This window comes from Catharus ustulatus, chromosome 3 (genome assembly GCF_009819885.2).
Source record: "Catharus ustulatus isolate bCatUst1 chromosome 3, bCatUst1.pri.v2, whole genome shotgun sequence".
NCBI lineage: Eukaryota > Metazoa > Chordata > Aves > Passeriformes > Turdidae > Catharus > Catharus ustulatus.
In genome coordinates, this window is record NC_046223.1 from 109,579,710 (window position 1) to 109,594,575 (window position 14,866).

The window sequence follows — 14,866 nt, forward strand, 5'->3', positions numbered from 1 at the left end:
GCTACTATGCTGTGGTGAGCCATAAGCACATCTTCAAATGCATGTTCCTTAGAGAAGAGGCAATAGTGACTAAATTTGTTTCTGAATTTGTATCAGTACTTTAAAATGTCTATGCATTATGACCCCAAAACTTCCATTTTCTCCATGCTCTGATGGAAAAGCCAGGGATGGAGGGATGGGCATTATGACTGCTCTATCCACAGGGGCCCCTTAGGTGAGTTATTTCCCACCAGGCTCATTTCCTGTGCTGTCAGTCCACTTCACTCCACACCTTCAGCTAAAAAAGGTCTTTTGAAAAACCTCCTGGGCAGTAACAGAAATGAGTGTGGATCCAGGGATGCCACAGAGAGCTAACAACTTCTCTCATTTGAAAGCTAACTATCTCAAATGCTCCAGAACTCATCCTGGATTCAGGGATGGATGAAGAAACTGTCACCAGGCTGTAGCCTTAACTACTCATCAGTAAAGAGGTTGTATAAAACAGGAAGGTTTAGCTGCTCAAAACTACCCTCTGAAAATTTAATTACCTAATCCAGAGTTGTTCAATAATTGCCCAATTCCCATCAGAACAAGTGAGCGAGCACCTTCCCAAAGCTGAGCTCCACAGACACAAGCAAGTCACAACTGAGAATATGGCTGGTTTCCTACAGGAAAAACGCAAGACCAGATATATTTCACACAGTGTTATTCACACATTTTCATTTTGATTTTTACAGTATATACACGTGAACATTACATTATTCAATACGAGCCACCTGGAGTCAAACCTAATCAAACTGGTCCGTAAACAATCTATATCAAAAAGCAATACTTGAGCAAAAAGTCTAGTGGTTCTACCCAAACCCTACAATAGTTGAAAGGAAATCCAGTGATTTTCATGTTCCTGGATAGAATTTGTGCACAAATGACCTCAGGAGAGCAAGTGGAAGATTATACTCAAGATATTGAAAGCACCAAGGATGACAGTTACAGGACTGTTTAAATTCAACCATGGCATGAGTGCTGCAGGGACAAAGTACAGGGACATGAAGAGTTTCTGCCTGGACATCCCCGAAAGCCTGACGTACTGTCTTACGTGTCGAAGGAATGACAGCTCTGTGGATTGTAACACACGGCACAGGTACACAGGGTAAAGATCAAGATAGTCACTGAGGAGAATTGATGTGTCCAAGGAAGTGGCTCAGAAGTCATCCTTTGGGCGACTAGGGGAAAGCTCTGGCTGGTATCTCTGGGGAGGAGTTTTTGTGAACTGCCATGCAAAAACTACTTGGCAATTAGAATTGTGCTTACTCAAAATAACGAGGCCTACTGCTTCACTTCATGCAAGCACTGCAAGTAGGCCAGAAGAAACTTTCCCATTTGCCTATTAAGGAGTTATCACTACCATTAGAAACGCAGCGCCTCAGATGTCTGCTTTAGTAACAGTTATGTAACCCTGGTATCAACAGTAACATGACAGAATTCCTCATACAAGTTCATACCACTACTATTTTCTTTCTCATGATCACACCCCTACCAAAACAGCCTTTTATTTGATCAATGCTCAAGACGTTGTTTTCAAACTACCATGTTGATCAAAACTTTAGGTTAAGCCATCCAAATGAACATTTTACACAAAATACTTACTTCAACAACATACAAAGCACTTTCTTTATCTTTCAGAAACTGAATATACAAAGTAAGCTTTTTCCAAAATATTTCCATAGGCAAAGGATTAAAAAGGATTTTAATTATACACATATGGTCACAATTCTGCCTTAAAAAGATCATTGGGAAATGTACATAAGGCCGCTTGTATATGTACATCATCTTTATGTTACTGTTACAATGTCATATGTCCAGAGAAAAAAATCGACAGTATCATACATATTTGCTTTACGCTGCGAGAAGGCTATTCAAAAATACAGTACTCTTCTGTACAAAAAATTCATGCCACATTTATTAAGATGGAAGAAGCATTGGTTTCTGTGATAACCAAATATTTCAGTCCACTTCTTACTATGCTTATTGATCCTGATTTAAAATTTGAACAGATTGATTTCCCAAAGTGTCCATATGAACAGATTCAACAGCTATGTTATAAACAAAACATAATGTTTCTCACAATAGATAAAAAGAAAGCCAGTTCATATTTTTGAAACCATATAAAGATAGAATTTTAAAAAAATCACTCTTGATTTGCTGAAATAAATTTACATTATACAACACTATATGCCAGGGGGAAAGGAGGGAATGGGGATATGAATATACACTAAAATGCAAATTTTTGTCCCAAAAAGGAGTAAAACAAATTACATTTACAGCATGAAGGTTTACAAATGTACATCTGTACAACCAAGGTAAGCATCACTACTAAATTAGCAAGGCTTTGTAATAAACATCGAAACAAGAGATTTGTTTTCAAACTGTAAACTTACACCTATTAACTACACGTATACAATGCATATATTTATAGGAAGCAAAAAGCTATCTGAATATTTAATCAATCATGCTTAAATGTTGAGCTATCAAGTTTACTTTTCAGTGGCCCCTTCTCTTTATCATTACCTATTTTTTGCATCTACAGTGAAAAAGCAAAATAAATGCTCAACACTTTCAAATCCTTACAATTCTATATGCAAAATAAAAAAATACATATCTCTACTCTTCCTGCCTTGTAAAACTGACTGTAAAGTTAATACAGGGTTCACTCCTTTTCCAACAGAGTACTTGGTTGATTGGAAGTACCACCATCATTTTAATCCCTCTACCTTGTACAACAATTAAATATATAAGTATATACAGCATTTTATTTTTAATACATCGCTAGAGAAAACCTTAGGGCATGATTTAAAAAAACCTGTATCCACAGCAAGTGCCAAAAACTAGTCTTTTAAAGTTTCCATTGTTTTGTTCTTTCCTACTTTAATTTGCTGTGCCCTGCTTGTTATTTGGGTAGGATGTTGTGAACCACCAAAATACAACTTAACTTTTCAACATGTTAAATAATGTTTATGCAGTTGATCAATTTTAATCTGGTATAAAAGACTTCACACAAAAGGGAAAAATAAGGATTAATTCTATATACAACTCTATAAACCTGTTGTGCTATGATGCTGGGTAGACCTACCAGATTGCAAGCCAGTGTATTAAAAGAATACTGTACTTTTTCCCTTTAAAAACTATTTCAGTGACTTTACAAGGTAAAAATTTACAAAATATGTGACAGCTATTTTGATACAATTACATCATATACAGGCATTCTGTGCTTTGCCAGCCATCCAATCTGATAGGTCTCCGGATCAGGGCTGGAGATATTTTTTTTCTTTTTTTAAACAATTCACTCCCCAAAAATATACACAAGAATAAAAATTTTACAAATGGATGAACAAAGTCAATAAATAGATTTAAAAAAATCAGAACATTTAGAGTTAAGTTGTAGGTTTTGATAATTCACAATTTAATTTTTCTTCCATTTCTCTTTGTCTTTTACAGCATCCCATTTGGTGGTCCACCAATTGGCCCCAGATCAGCACTGTTCTTCAGGTAATACTTTTCCAGCTTGGCCAGGATGTGTTTGCCATAGGTGTATTTACGCAGAGTCGTGATGTGGGGTCGAATCTGTAATAAGAAATACGTTTGGTTTTTTTTTTAACATCCACACTTTTAAGCAGAGGTGACTACACTTTGAAAAAATTATGCAAAATTATGCCAGAAGCCTGTATTTCAAAGTGCTGGAAGTTTCTAGAAAGATGTAAAACTGATGATTTTGACTCATCAAATAACTGATGCTCCTGTTGCAGGAAAAGGGAAGCAGTACTTTGTGGGAGAGCCCTGATGGTGAGAAACAGAGCTCCTACAGGAATATCCTGGACTCTGTGTTAAATAGCCTTGGGCCATTACGGCAACAGCACACTTCTCTGTGTGCTAGAAGTGTGGGGATCTCTTCTGGGGGAACTGCAGAGTGGATTTATACCCATAGCCAGGAAATTAAAAGGGAAACCCATAATTCTTCTGTTATATTAATACTGATGACAGATACATTTTCCTGTTAAAAGTATTTTCACATAAAAGCTGGCACAAAGACAGGAGATGAAATCCAACTATTGAAACTTTCCTTTCTTAGCTCAATGCTCAGAGACCTGAATGTTTTCTGCTTTACCAAGCTCCACTGAATGTCATGCTATACATCAATTTCTAGCTGACAGAAGTGTTGAATTTCACATCTGCAGGGAAAGGTGCTGTGGCAGAACAGCTGGCACAGGCACATTCTGGAATCACTCCAAGCATGCACACACATACCTTGTGCATGATGATCTTCCTCTGGGCGGGCTCGGCCATGTCGATCATCTTCTGCACGACGTAGTTGGCGTACTGGTCCTTCATCATGGTGTATAAGGCACTGTGAGGGCCGTCGTTCTGGCAGCACACCTCGTCGATCAGCAGGGCTCGCTCCGCGCGCGACGCGTGGGTCACGCACTTCTCTACCACGTTGCTGAAAGACAAGGCAGCTCCATGAGGGGACTGGAGGTGTAACATTCTTTCAGGTAATGATTATCAATCCATCTGGAAGTTTATCAGTTCTTCACAGTTCTTAATGCCAGAAAAAGCGTATTGCAAACACATCAATTCCTCATTTCCAAATCTCCAGTCTAATGATTGAGGAAGTTACAGGATTATATTTTCACTTATTATTTCATCCATGTGAAAAGGTTATTTTCTGATTATTTTGTAGGAGAGACTTTTCAACTGAACCTACATAGGTATACTGGACTTCAGGCTACAGATGTGTTCTAGCACATTTATTTTGGTTGTGGGTCCTTTGAAGACACAACAGAGAAAGCCAGATATGAAGATTCTTGCATTTTGAATAAATGCACTTTTCAGGATGCCTACATCAGCAATTCCATCAAATATTAATTTGTAGAGCAAACCTCTGACCTTCCAGTTTTTTTTCAGAAGCTGGAAAGGCCATCAAAGCTTGTAACATAGCAAAATGATCCCAGTCCGAAATTTGTAAAAGCAAGTTAGAGGGTTATGAAGAGCTCTATTCAGGCAAAGAAAAATAAAGTTCAAATAAACTAGTTTGGTATCAACTTTTAAAACAAATGCCCCCATAATGTCAGTTCATTTCTACTTTATTTTGATGACAAGGTTAGTCTCACTAAATCACTAGAATGAATTTGGAGGTGCATTTTTCCTTTGCAAAAGGCACACAATTCATATTTCAGCAAAAAGCACGAAAGGAGTTTTAGGTTCTAATTTCAGAATAGTTCATGCCTCCTACAGCAATCTTTCAGACTTTCTAAGGCAGAAAATATTTGTCAGACTGAATTACCACTTTTTAAAGCTAGCCTTGTTATACTTGCAAATTGCTAGGCTAGATTGAGAGTCAGCAAGTCCCAGCTTATTGTCATGAGCACATCACTCAAGTTCCAGCAGAGCTTTTCACCTGGCTCTGGGCGTCTTCATATGAAAACTTGGAACCTGTTCCCTGCACTTGCACAAAGTGAACAAAAGCCATCTCATAAACCCACAGAACCTTTGTTTCACTACAGAACATTTACATCTTCCCTTCCCCAAAACTAGTATAAAATATCACTATCATTCAGCTCTATAAAAATATGGAATTTCAGGACATAAGATAAACAAGAAAAAAAATTGTTGTATCCCTTTTGTAACACAAGAAATAAATCCAGTATTACAACTTTACAAGGTTTATGAATCTTTAGTATATGAAAGTTGGGCAATACCTGGCAAATTTGTGCTGACTCAGAGCTAGAACTTTTCCTCTTATTTCTGAAACAATTTTGCTTTTGTCTTCAGGACGACCATGCTCCAGTACATGTTGAATAACATAATTTCCATATTGATCCTGAAAATAAGATGACTTCAATTTTCTTTTGTGTTCATACCAAGTAATAAATACAGACAGCTTTTGTACATGAGCATAAAGTAAGAAATGACTATTTGCATGGATATAAGGAAAATACAGCAATGGCAACATTACAGAAGCAAAGTGATGCAAAAAATACTTCATCAAGAATTACTTAATGGACCACAAATTTTACATGAAAAATGTAAATAGGCAAAACCAGTGCTTTGCTACAGTATCTTTTAACCTCTTAAAGAAAGAAGTCCTCACATTTAATATACTAATATATTTAATCATACTTTTGTAACAGCTGTAATATTCCCCTGAACACCAAGCTACAGTCAAAAGTGTAAGAAAAATACTTTTTGTATCTTCTTTGCCTCCCAACTTCATTTTCATTAAAACTATGGAAGGAAAGAAAAACAAAAAAATCAATGTCTACAAAACTAAAGAGAGGCAAATGCATTTAAACTAGGATATAGGAATAAATTATAACAACAAAAACTCTAAAGTGCATTAAAAATGAGCATACATGCACCAACCTGCACTAGCTGTTCTGTGTGTTGATGCAGTTCTTCCAAGATTGGCAAAGTCTGCTCAGCAGTGCAGTGCTCCAGAATACGCTGAATTACTCTACAACCATATGGATGAGTTGAAAGCACAAATACCTTGAAAACAGGATTGCAAACTGAAGTTAAACCAACTGAAGCTCATATCTATTGCAATATTGCTGCATTCAAAATGGAACTGAACATACCAACTACCATTAAAAAAAGTTTTGCCTGCCAAGACCAGAATTCCATTTCCAGCAAAAGTCAGATAAAGATGAAAAAACAGGTTTGTGTGTGTCAAGGACTCCAGAAAACATACAACTAAGAACCCAAGTGTTCATTACAATGTTTCCAGCCTACATAGCTGCAAAGGAAAGCCTGGAAGTATGACCCTTAGTGCTGTTCAACCTCCCAAGTTTTCCTTTTTACTTTATTTTCAAATTTTAAGACTTTGACGCTTATAAAAAGGAATTAAATAACAGAGGCTGATTTTTACCAATTTCATGTTCTGGGATATACAACAGGCTCACAATTACAGATAGAAAGTTTGTAAATAAATACTCAAAACATACAGCCAACTCTTGCTTATTCCTTCTGCTTGCCTCTCCTGAAGCTCCTTTTGTGGTTTGGGGATTAATTTCAGAAGTTTCAGTGTTGGTTAGAACTGAAAACAGAATCTTGTATGATTAGGCATCAACTCAAATGATGCAGGCAGGAGAAAACGATAAGTAGTATCAAATAAGTGTGCCATTTTTCATTTGCCATTTCATGTCAGCTACTATTTTCTATATATAATTACTTGGTGCTCAGGATGGATGTTCAGTACATAAAAAAACTCACACTTTAGTCAAGGGGCTCTATTTGCAGATTAAAAAATGCACTTCATGTACCTCTTACACATTTTTTGGTGTAAAAAACTGAACTCTAGAAACCTTGGTATGCAATTTAGTACTATGGGCAACAATAATTCAGGTATTGCTGTTGTGTAAAATGAGAAAGATATTGTAGATTTTATTAGGAAATACATCTGGCCATCCATTAAAGTAAAATTTAGTTACATAGCCAAGTTAGTAAGATTTTTACAATTCTTCTCAAGACGATAAAAGTTGACGCTTGTCTCAGAGGATTAAAATGTTGTTTAGCTGCAGCACATTCACTAGCCTGCAGCACAATATCAATCTTGCAGTAATAATGTTTTTTGGAAACAAAACAAAAACCCCAATCTGAAGTAAACAACTAGCACACCCCCTTCACTCCTCTCTAGTCCATATGTAGGAAACAGATTAGTGAAATTCATCACTGCAGTTCCTTAAGGACTGACATCCATTTGGAAACACAGACACACGTGCAATACAAGCAACAAGACAAAATGTAATTTTCAATGAAAAATATATACTAGAGAGCACATATGTTATTATATCAAAAATGGCCCTGCCAAGAGTTGTGAAGGAAATGTGAAATGGTGTTATCACAAAACACAAACACAAAGCCTGGGCATGCAAAGTCCCTTGTACATATTTATGTTACATAAATATTTATTATTATTTATAATACATCCAAACATGTCTTTCTAGAGCCTCCTCTCCAACAAATTCATAATTTTACAGCATGTTAACTGTCTCTCCAATAGCTTTACCTTGGCATCATCCCTTTTTTCATTCTACTTAAAATAAGTTGAGTGTAAAGTGGCAAATACTATCTTGTACAAGCAAAAGATGGACAAAGACTTGCAAATCTTTTTCTGTGAAGTCTAAGCAACCTGCAAAGAGAAAATGAACCACTGACACTACCTGTCCTTTGAATGCATCAATGATGAACTGGAGTGACTGGGGCTGAACACACTCAATGCACTTTTGTACCACATGGTTTCCATTTTGATCCTTCACACATTTCAGAACATGGCCATCCAGCTCTTTCACCATTTCATTCTGGAAAAAAAAAGATTAACCTTGTCTTTATGATGGCATTCCCCCCACCTCAAATGGGGAAAAATTTAATTTCATCCTGACTCCAACCTTCATATTCACTGGTGTTAACTGTGTACCCCAGTACTTTCATTTAAACAACTATTTTAGCCCTTAGGATATTTCATGATGAAGGGAATAATCAACAACTTAATCAAGTAAAAAGAGAGATACAATACAAATAAATAAAATTTAAAAAGCATTGCTCTAACTTACAATTACCTGCTGGTCAGGTGAGATTGACTCGAGTGCTTTCTGGATAACACGACAGCCATACATCTGGAGGGCCAACGGCAGAACATGACCACGGATGCGTGTTGCTAGGGCTAACTTTTGATCCAGGCTTCCAAACTAAAAGAAAATAAATATGCTGTTAACAAATGAAGATATATTGCAGCATGCTAGAATTTACATGTCAGAGTAAGCATTTTCAAGATATTTGTAATATATCTTAACTGTAATATTTAATAATTTTCACTTTGTATTTTGGTGGGGATATTTACCAGAAGCTTTTATTTTCTAAATGCAACATTTTGTAATATTCCATATCCAGTTCACATACCTGCTATCAAATGCATTACCTTGAAAGACAACAGAAGAAATCAATATAGTTTATATTTGTCTGTCTGTAAGAATATTTAAGTGCAATAAACCACTTCTTCAAAAAAATTATATTGGCAAAATGATCACAGGTCACTATTATGTATGAATTCAAATCAGATTTTCTATCACAAAACTTGTACAGCGTATCTCACATCTTGTAAAAGAGGACACAGAAGTGACCACCTGGACATTGAGCTGGTGGTACAGCAATATTCCTGCAGCATTACTGAGAATTGTCAAACTCCACACCTGTAGTCAGCTCTGAAGAAAGCCTGAGCAACAACTTGACCTGGCCACCTATACAGTAAACCCTATTACAAGTAAGGCCATGTGCACTTTTTTCCTTGGGAAGTGTTCTGCAGAGCTAAGATGAAAACATTCAACTAACAATGATTAACTCTGTATTCATCCAACTTAACATTACAGAAAAAATAGCAAATCATGACCCTTAAGCAAAATCAAGATCTTATATGTCAGTGATACTTTACAGAAGATAGTTTGATTGGTTAATTAAAAAGAAGCAAAAAGTAAGGCTATTGTTTTATAGATTATTAGAACTTACATTCTTCTTTACAGCAAGTACAGCAAGTATCTTATTTCTTACTAGATGTTTTCCAGCATCACCCTCTCTCCACACTTCAGTACAGTCCTTGATTTAAAGTACACTACACTAGATACCTTTCCTTCATGTAACTTTTCCCAGGACACAAGTATTTTTTCTTCTCTCTGCAGCCAAATCTTGTAATTCTTTGATAAAGCATTTTTTCTTTTTCTTTTTTTTTTTACTACATAGCTTTTAAGAGAAAACAAATCCGTTTTAAATACTAGTTGTAGTAATATTGGATGTATCTTATGATAGAGACCCTTTACTCAAAATTCTTCTGCCTCAATACATTTCATGGGAATTTCCACATACACAGCACCACATGAAGTCCACACAGCTGTCTGAGCACAAGGGCATTTTCCAGACCCATTCTGTACCATTATGCAGTAACCAATAAAAAGCATCTTTCAAATATTTATGTTCCCTTTCATCTGCTGAAAGTCTCTTTAATGCTGCTCAGAGGTTTGTGAAGCCTCAGTGTGCAGCCTGTGCATTTAGTGTTCACCAACACTGCACCACTGGCATAAGGAGAAACATGTCCATTATGGCAAAAAACACTGGACACAGAACAGAAAATACCTATGTAGAGTTACACACTTGGGTTCTGTGGAAGTCATGTAGAATTTCTGCTATGGTGTTAAGGAAAAGACCAGTTAAAATTAACCAGATTTACAGCACTTCATTTGTACATCCATCCTACACTTAGTGCTATGCTTACCTCAAAGAACTTCTGTATTACATAGTTTCCAAACACATCAGTCATCAACTGATAGGCTGCTTGCAGGATCTCATTAAATACCATCTGGCGCTCAGCTGGAGTAGCTCGCTCCAGCTTTTGCTGTATAAATCTAAGTGCAAAAAAAGGTACATTATGCTTTGCATTAACAACAGGAAAACCTCTCAAACACTGTTTCAATGAGACACTTCAACACTCTAAAGAAAGCAGTCAACATTTGTAAAATTTATTAAAATGAAAGTAGTGCCTTTGCATATAAAAGGATATATTTTAGTAAAATTAAGACTTGAAAACTTTCATTTGAAAAGCATTAAAGATGAAAAGAATAACAGTAACTAAATACCTGATGATGTACTGACAAAAATAGTTTTACATTCCAGATCCACATATTTTGTTTTCTTAATCAATGCCTTTTTGATACCTTAATACTAGAGTTTACAAGTTTAGTTATGAGCTGTTTCTACACTAAGAACTTCTACAGGCAGCTAAATGAATACTACTTTTACAAGGAAATTTCTTAGAGAAGGTCAGCCAAAGAGTGTGCGCTCCAATTAAGATGCTTTGAATTAAAATGACAAGCACCTCATTCAGAAGTTTGATGCTAATAAAACAATATCAAAGCAGCAAAATATTACTAACTATTCCTATAATAATTACCTAGAACCATGCTGGTCTTGGGAAAATTCAACAATATGTCCAACAAGGTCCCTTAGCTGAAGATTAGGGAAACGATTGTTTCTGAAATCCTCCAGCAGTCGGCTGCGTCCAGAAGGCATAATGTCAGACCTGCTGTAGCGGAGGCGCGAGGGAGGGAAGAGCTGGCTGGTGGAGCTAAAGAGACTGGAGGTGCTCGCTGCACTGCGATACTTGGCTTCGGCGCCGGGGGCTGCAGAAATATAGCGACCACTACCATTTGTCAGTCCTCCTACAAGGAAGCAGCTCTGTCAGTGACAGCCGTGAGGAAAATAAGCAACAGTAAAAACAGCAAGTGAAACTAAAACTACGGATACACCCTGGAGCCAAAGAAAACAACGGTGTTGTCTTGTTATTTTTATTTACCTCATTATGGCTGGAGGAGTTAGATAGCTTTATCTTGCAATAAATAAAACCATTCTCCTCCTCATTTTTATTTTATCTGAAGGGCACCAGGAAAGAAATGTCATTAGAAGAACATATCAAGGCAGGTAAAGTGAGAACCCACTCAGCCTTACAGAAACTTTAGGACTGGGTGGGCCTTAAGCTTAGTGGGCAGATTTCCACTTCACAAGTCATACTGGCTTATATCCTTGTTAGTAGTCTTGAAATTAGCCAATTGTGTCAAAATAGACCATGAAATCTGAACTACCCTTCAGTCCCTACTGAGACACCTTTCCAGCTTACAGCATGTTAAGGGCATTTTTGGGGAGGCACATGTAGTGCCTCTTGTCGAGCTGGACCTGTCCTGCAAGTTACTTGATGATTTCAGCATCCCAGGCTTTCAATCTGGTACCTCTCCTCTTCTCAGCACTAAATATGTCAAATTTCAAACCAGGTAACTAAGAATGCTCTATTTAATTATCAATCAACCACAGATATATCAAACTGAAGCTCCTTTTAGAAACAGTCTTTCCTTGCTACACAAACACTCATCATTCTCACTTCATCCTTCCTTACTTTCTAAGAACTGAATTGCTTTCCTGTGTCTAGGTCATACTCCTGTTTGCTAGTGCTTCCACCTACAGCTCTTGTCACTCTACAGTCCTGTGCACTTCTCCTCACACCCTACTCTCTGATCAGTTCATGGCACTCTGAACTCCTCCAGCAGGCCTCTCCACTCCACTTAACAACAGGCAGCAATTATCATAGAAAACATCCAAAGCATCTTTCCCAACTACTGTATGATTTTTTAGAGGGATGCTCTTACTATACTACAAGAGAAATACTCAAAGACAATTCCCACGTAGAAATCTCAATTCTACTACTAAAATCAAACTAAGGAAAGAAAAAACTAAACACTCCCTAAAAGTAATGACTATGAACTGGAAAAGGAAAGCATTTTGTCTCCCTGTCTAGGAAGTGACATTGTAATTAAAGCCTTTTCAAAGTCAACAGAATAAATATCTACATTTGAATTTAAAACAAATTGCAGTATGTGCTGTTTGAATGGTGCTCTATTAAAAACTTAATTAAAAAAAGGAAAAAAAAAAAAAAAGAAAAAAATCCCCAGCTGACTGTGCCCCAGCCAAGCCTTTTTTTGGTTCCAAGTATTTATAAGGCCAGGCAACAACAGTGTTACAGTGGACTGGCAGTGTATTAATGGTAAAGTTATTTTTCTCAAAAGGTCAAATTCTAGTACCAGAATCTGAGATGTTAGTGCTCTGCAAGACACATCAAGTATCATACTTATTGCACTGTATAGTATTATGCCCTAAAATAGAAATAATTAGTGTTTATTTTATAATTAGTCTTAAAATTCTATGATAAACATCAATAAATACTTTATGTCCCACAATACCTTTTAAAAAACACTGGGTTTTCTTTTAAATTAAAGCCTCTTAATTCTCTACAGCCAGGAAAATCAACGTTTTGTAACTACCATTTTTTGTTTCCATTGACAAACACTATGGTACTAATAAAAGGGAAAAAAACCCCAACATTCTGCAGGTGAAGCAGTGTGCAGAATGATGCTCTGCCATAATTTCTCCTCTAGGAATGGACTTCTAAAGAACAAAAAACGTTATGCAGCTGAAACAATGGTATTTCTCATCTGGATTATGTAAGTACAACAGTGCAATCCTGCCTTCCCTGTACATGTTGTGCAGTAACACTATTTAATATCACGAGAGGGCACCAGAGCCCATCTGAAAGGAAATTACAGGCTACTTGCCTGTTGCAACATCTCTATTACTCCACTGATCACATGCTCAATTCTGTGCCAGAAACTAATAGGGCAGTTTTGATCATATGCTCAAAGTCAACACAGAGTCACAGAATTGCACATGTGAATCAGGAATTGCTTCAGCTTGTTTGTTTTTTTTAACTGAACCTTCATCTCTGTAAATTAAATGCAACAATTCATCCAGCAACTAAAATAGAAATTAAGAAACTCGGTAGCTTTTAACAAATATGCTATATATATGTAATATACATTGTCTGCTCAGAATTAAATCTTTTTTCAGTCTAATTTGGGAACTATCACTTTTAAGACTTGTAAAATAACTATGCTACAACTGGGAGGTTCCTGTCTACCCTGTGAGTCTCTTTCAGACAATCATGTTAAGCAGGACAATAATACAGGAAAGCTGTATTAAGAAAGCACATCCACTGTGGCCAGAAGAACCTGTGGTACTGAGAACCTTGTAAAATACTGGACACTAATATAAAAAAAGTAATTTAATTAGTAGCTTTTACTTTCACATAACCATTAATAACAGCAATGTTATGGCTCAGTGGCAACTCTGCAGATTTGAAAACCAGTAGAACTCCCAAATAAAGGCATATTATCTTAGGTACTTGTTACATGCTGACATAATTGTGAGTACAATGGCCTATTTTCTTCACCAAACTAGGAAAGTAACAGCCTATGTCTTGTAAACTATTTGGGGAACATACCCTACTGAATTAAGCACTGAAAAATTAAAATACTTATTAGACATCAGTATAGTCACACAATTCCAAACTCTTGGCGAATGGTGTTGTTCATTCTTCAGACAATCAATTAGCTATCAGTTCTGATCTCATAAAACAAAGCTCTCCAAAGCACTGAGAAATATTAAGTTGCTTTACAGTTTAATTGAGCCTAAACCCCCTTGGCTAATCCACAGGGAAGAAAAGGTAGAGAGATTTAAAGGGGCTATAGATCATCTAAATCAGAGCCTAAGGTTCAAGGACACAAAGCATGTTGAATTATTGACTCCTTAACATATTTAATGTTAAGGAAAACATGAAAAAAACATTAAAAACTAGATCCAGGCACACTTATTTTGACAGCATTAGTCTGTTAGTGTTTATCAAAGTATTTTTCAATTGTTTCTAATAGAGACAGAAAACATATCTACTGCAGTGTTACTTATATATGTCAGCAGTATTTTCTAGTAACACACATACATGTAAACAAATGCTTTAAACTCATTTTCTATAAAGTATTTGTTCATCTATAAAAAAGTAGCTTCATCTCATCCTAAGTTAAACGCTTCACTTTATACGGAAAATCGAATTACACATATCTCTGTATATTTTAGGAATCAATAAACATGTTTATTATGACTGGTTTACTGCAGCCCTACAGAGGAGGGACACAGCTGAGGCAATGCAAAGCTCCCCAAACTGCCTTGCCAAGGGGCCTTTACTCTTACCCAGAATGAGTCTCTGAACATGAAATATCAATCCCAACAGCTAACAAGCTTGGCTCGCAACACACAGGAAATAATTACCTTCAAAAGCCCAGATTTTAGAAATCCTACTCTATACCAAAACTCTACTCTTAAAATACTGCAATGTACCATCAAACAGGGTAAGGACTACCAATCTGAAAGGATTTTTTTATGACAATGGAATAACACTTCCTCTTGCAGC

At 36.5% G+C, this 14,866-nt stretch overlaps 1 protein-coding gene across 7 annotated transcripts in view; it reads right to left on the reverse strand.

The window, feature by feature from the left end:
* Positions 1 to 668: 668 nt before the first annotated feature.
* Positions 669 to 14,866, reverse strand: part of PUM2 (pumilio RNA binding family member 2) — a 68,117-nt gene continuing 53,919 nt past the window's right edge. For 4 of the 7 annotated variants that reach the window (XM_033054660.2, XM_033054663.2, XM_033054659.2 and 1 more), the window contains 8 exons: positions 10,970 to 11,237; positions 10,295 to 10,424; positions 8,586 to 8,720; positions 8,196 to 8,333; positions 6,397 to 6,522; positions 5,733 to 5,854; positions 4,282 to 4,474; positions 669 to 3,600 (listed from right to left, as the gene is read on the reverse strand). In XM_033054660.2, the coding sequence (XP_032910551.1) occupies positions 3,469 to 3,600; positions 4,282 to 4,474; positions 5,733 to 5,854; positions 6,397 to 6,522; positions 8,196 to 8,333; positions 8,586 to 8,720; positions 10,295 to 10,424; positions 10,970 to 11,237 (1,244 nt within the window). In that variant the 3' untranslated portion in view covers positions 669 to 3,468. The remainder of the gene's footprint in view (positions 3,601 to 4,281; positions 4,475 to 5,732; positions 5,855 to 6,396; positions 6,523 to 8,195; positions 8,334 to 8,585; positions 8,721 to 10,294; positions 10,425 to 10,969; positions 11,238 to 14,866) is intronic. The other 3 variants (XM_033054662.2, XM_033054664.2, XM_033054661.2) reach the window with 1 other exon arrangement.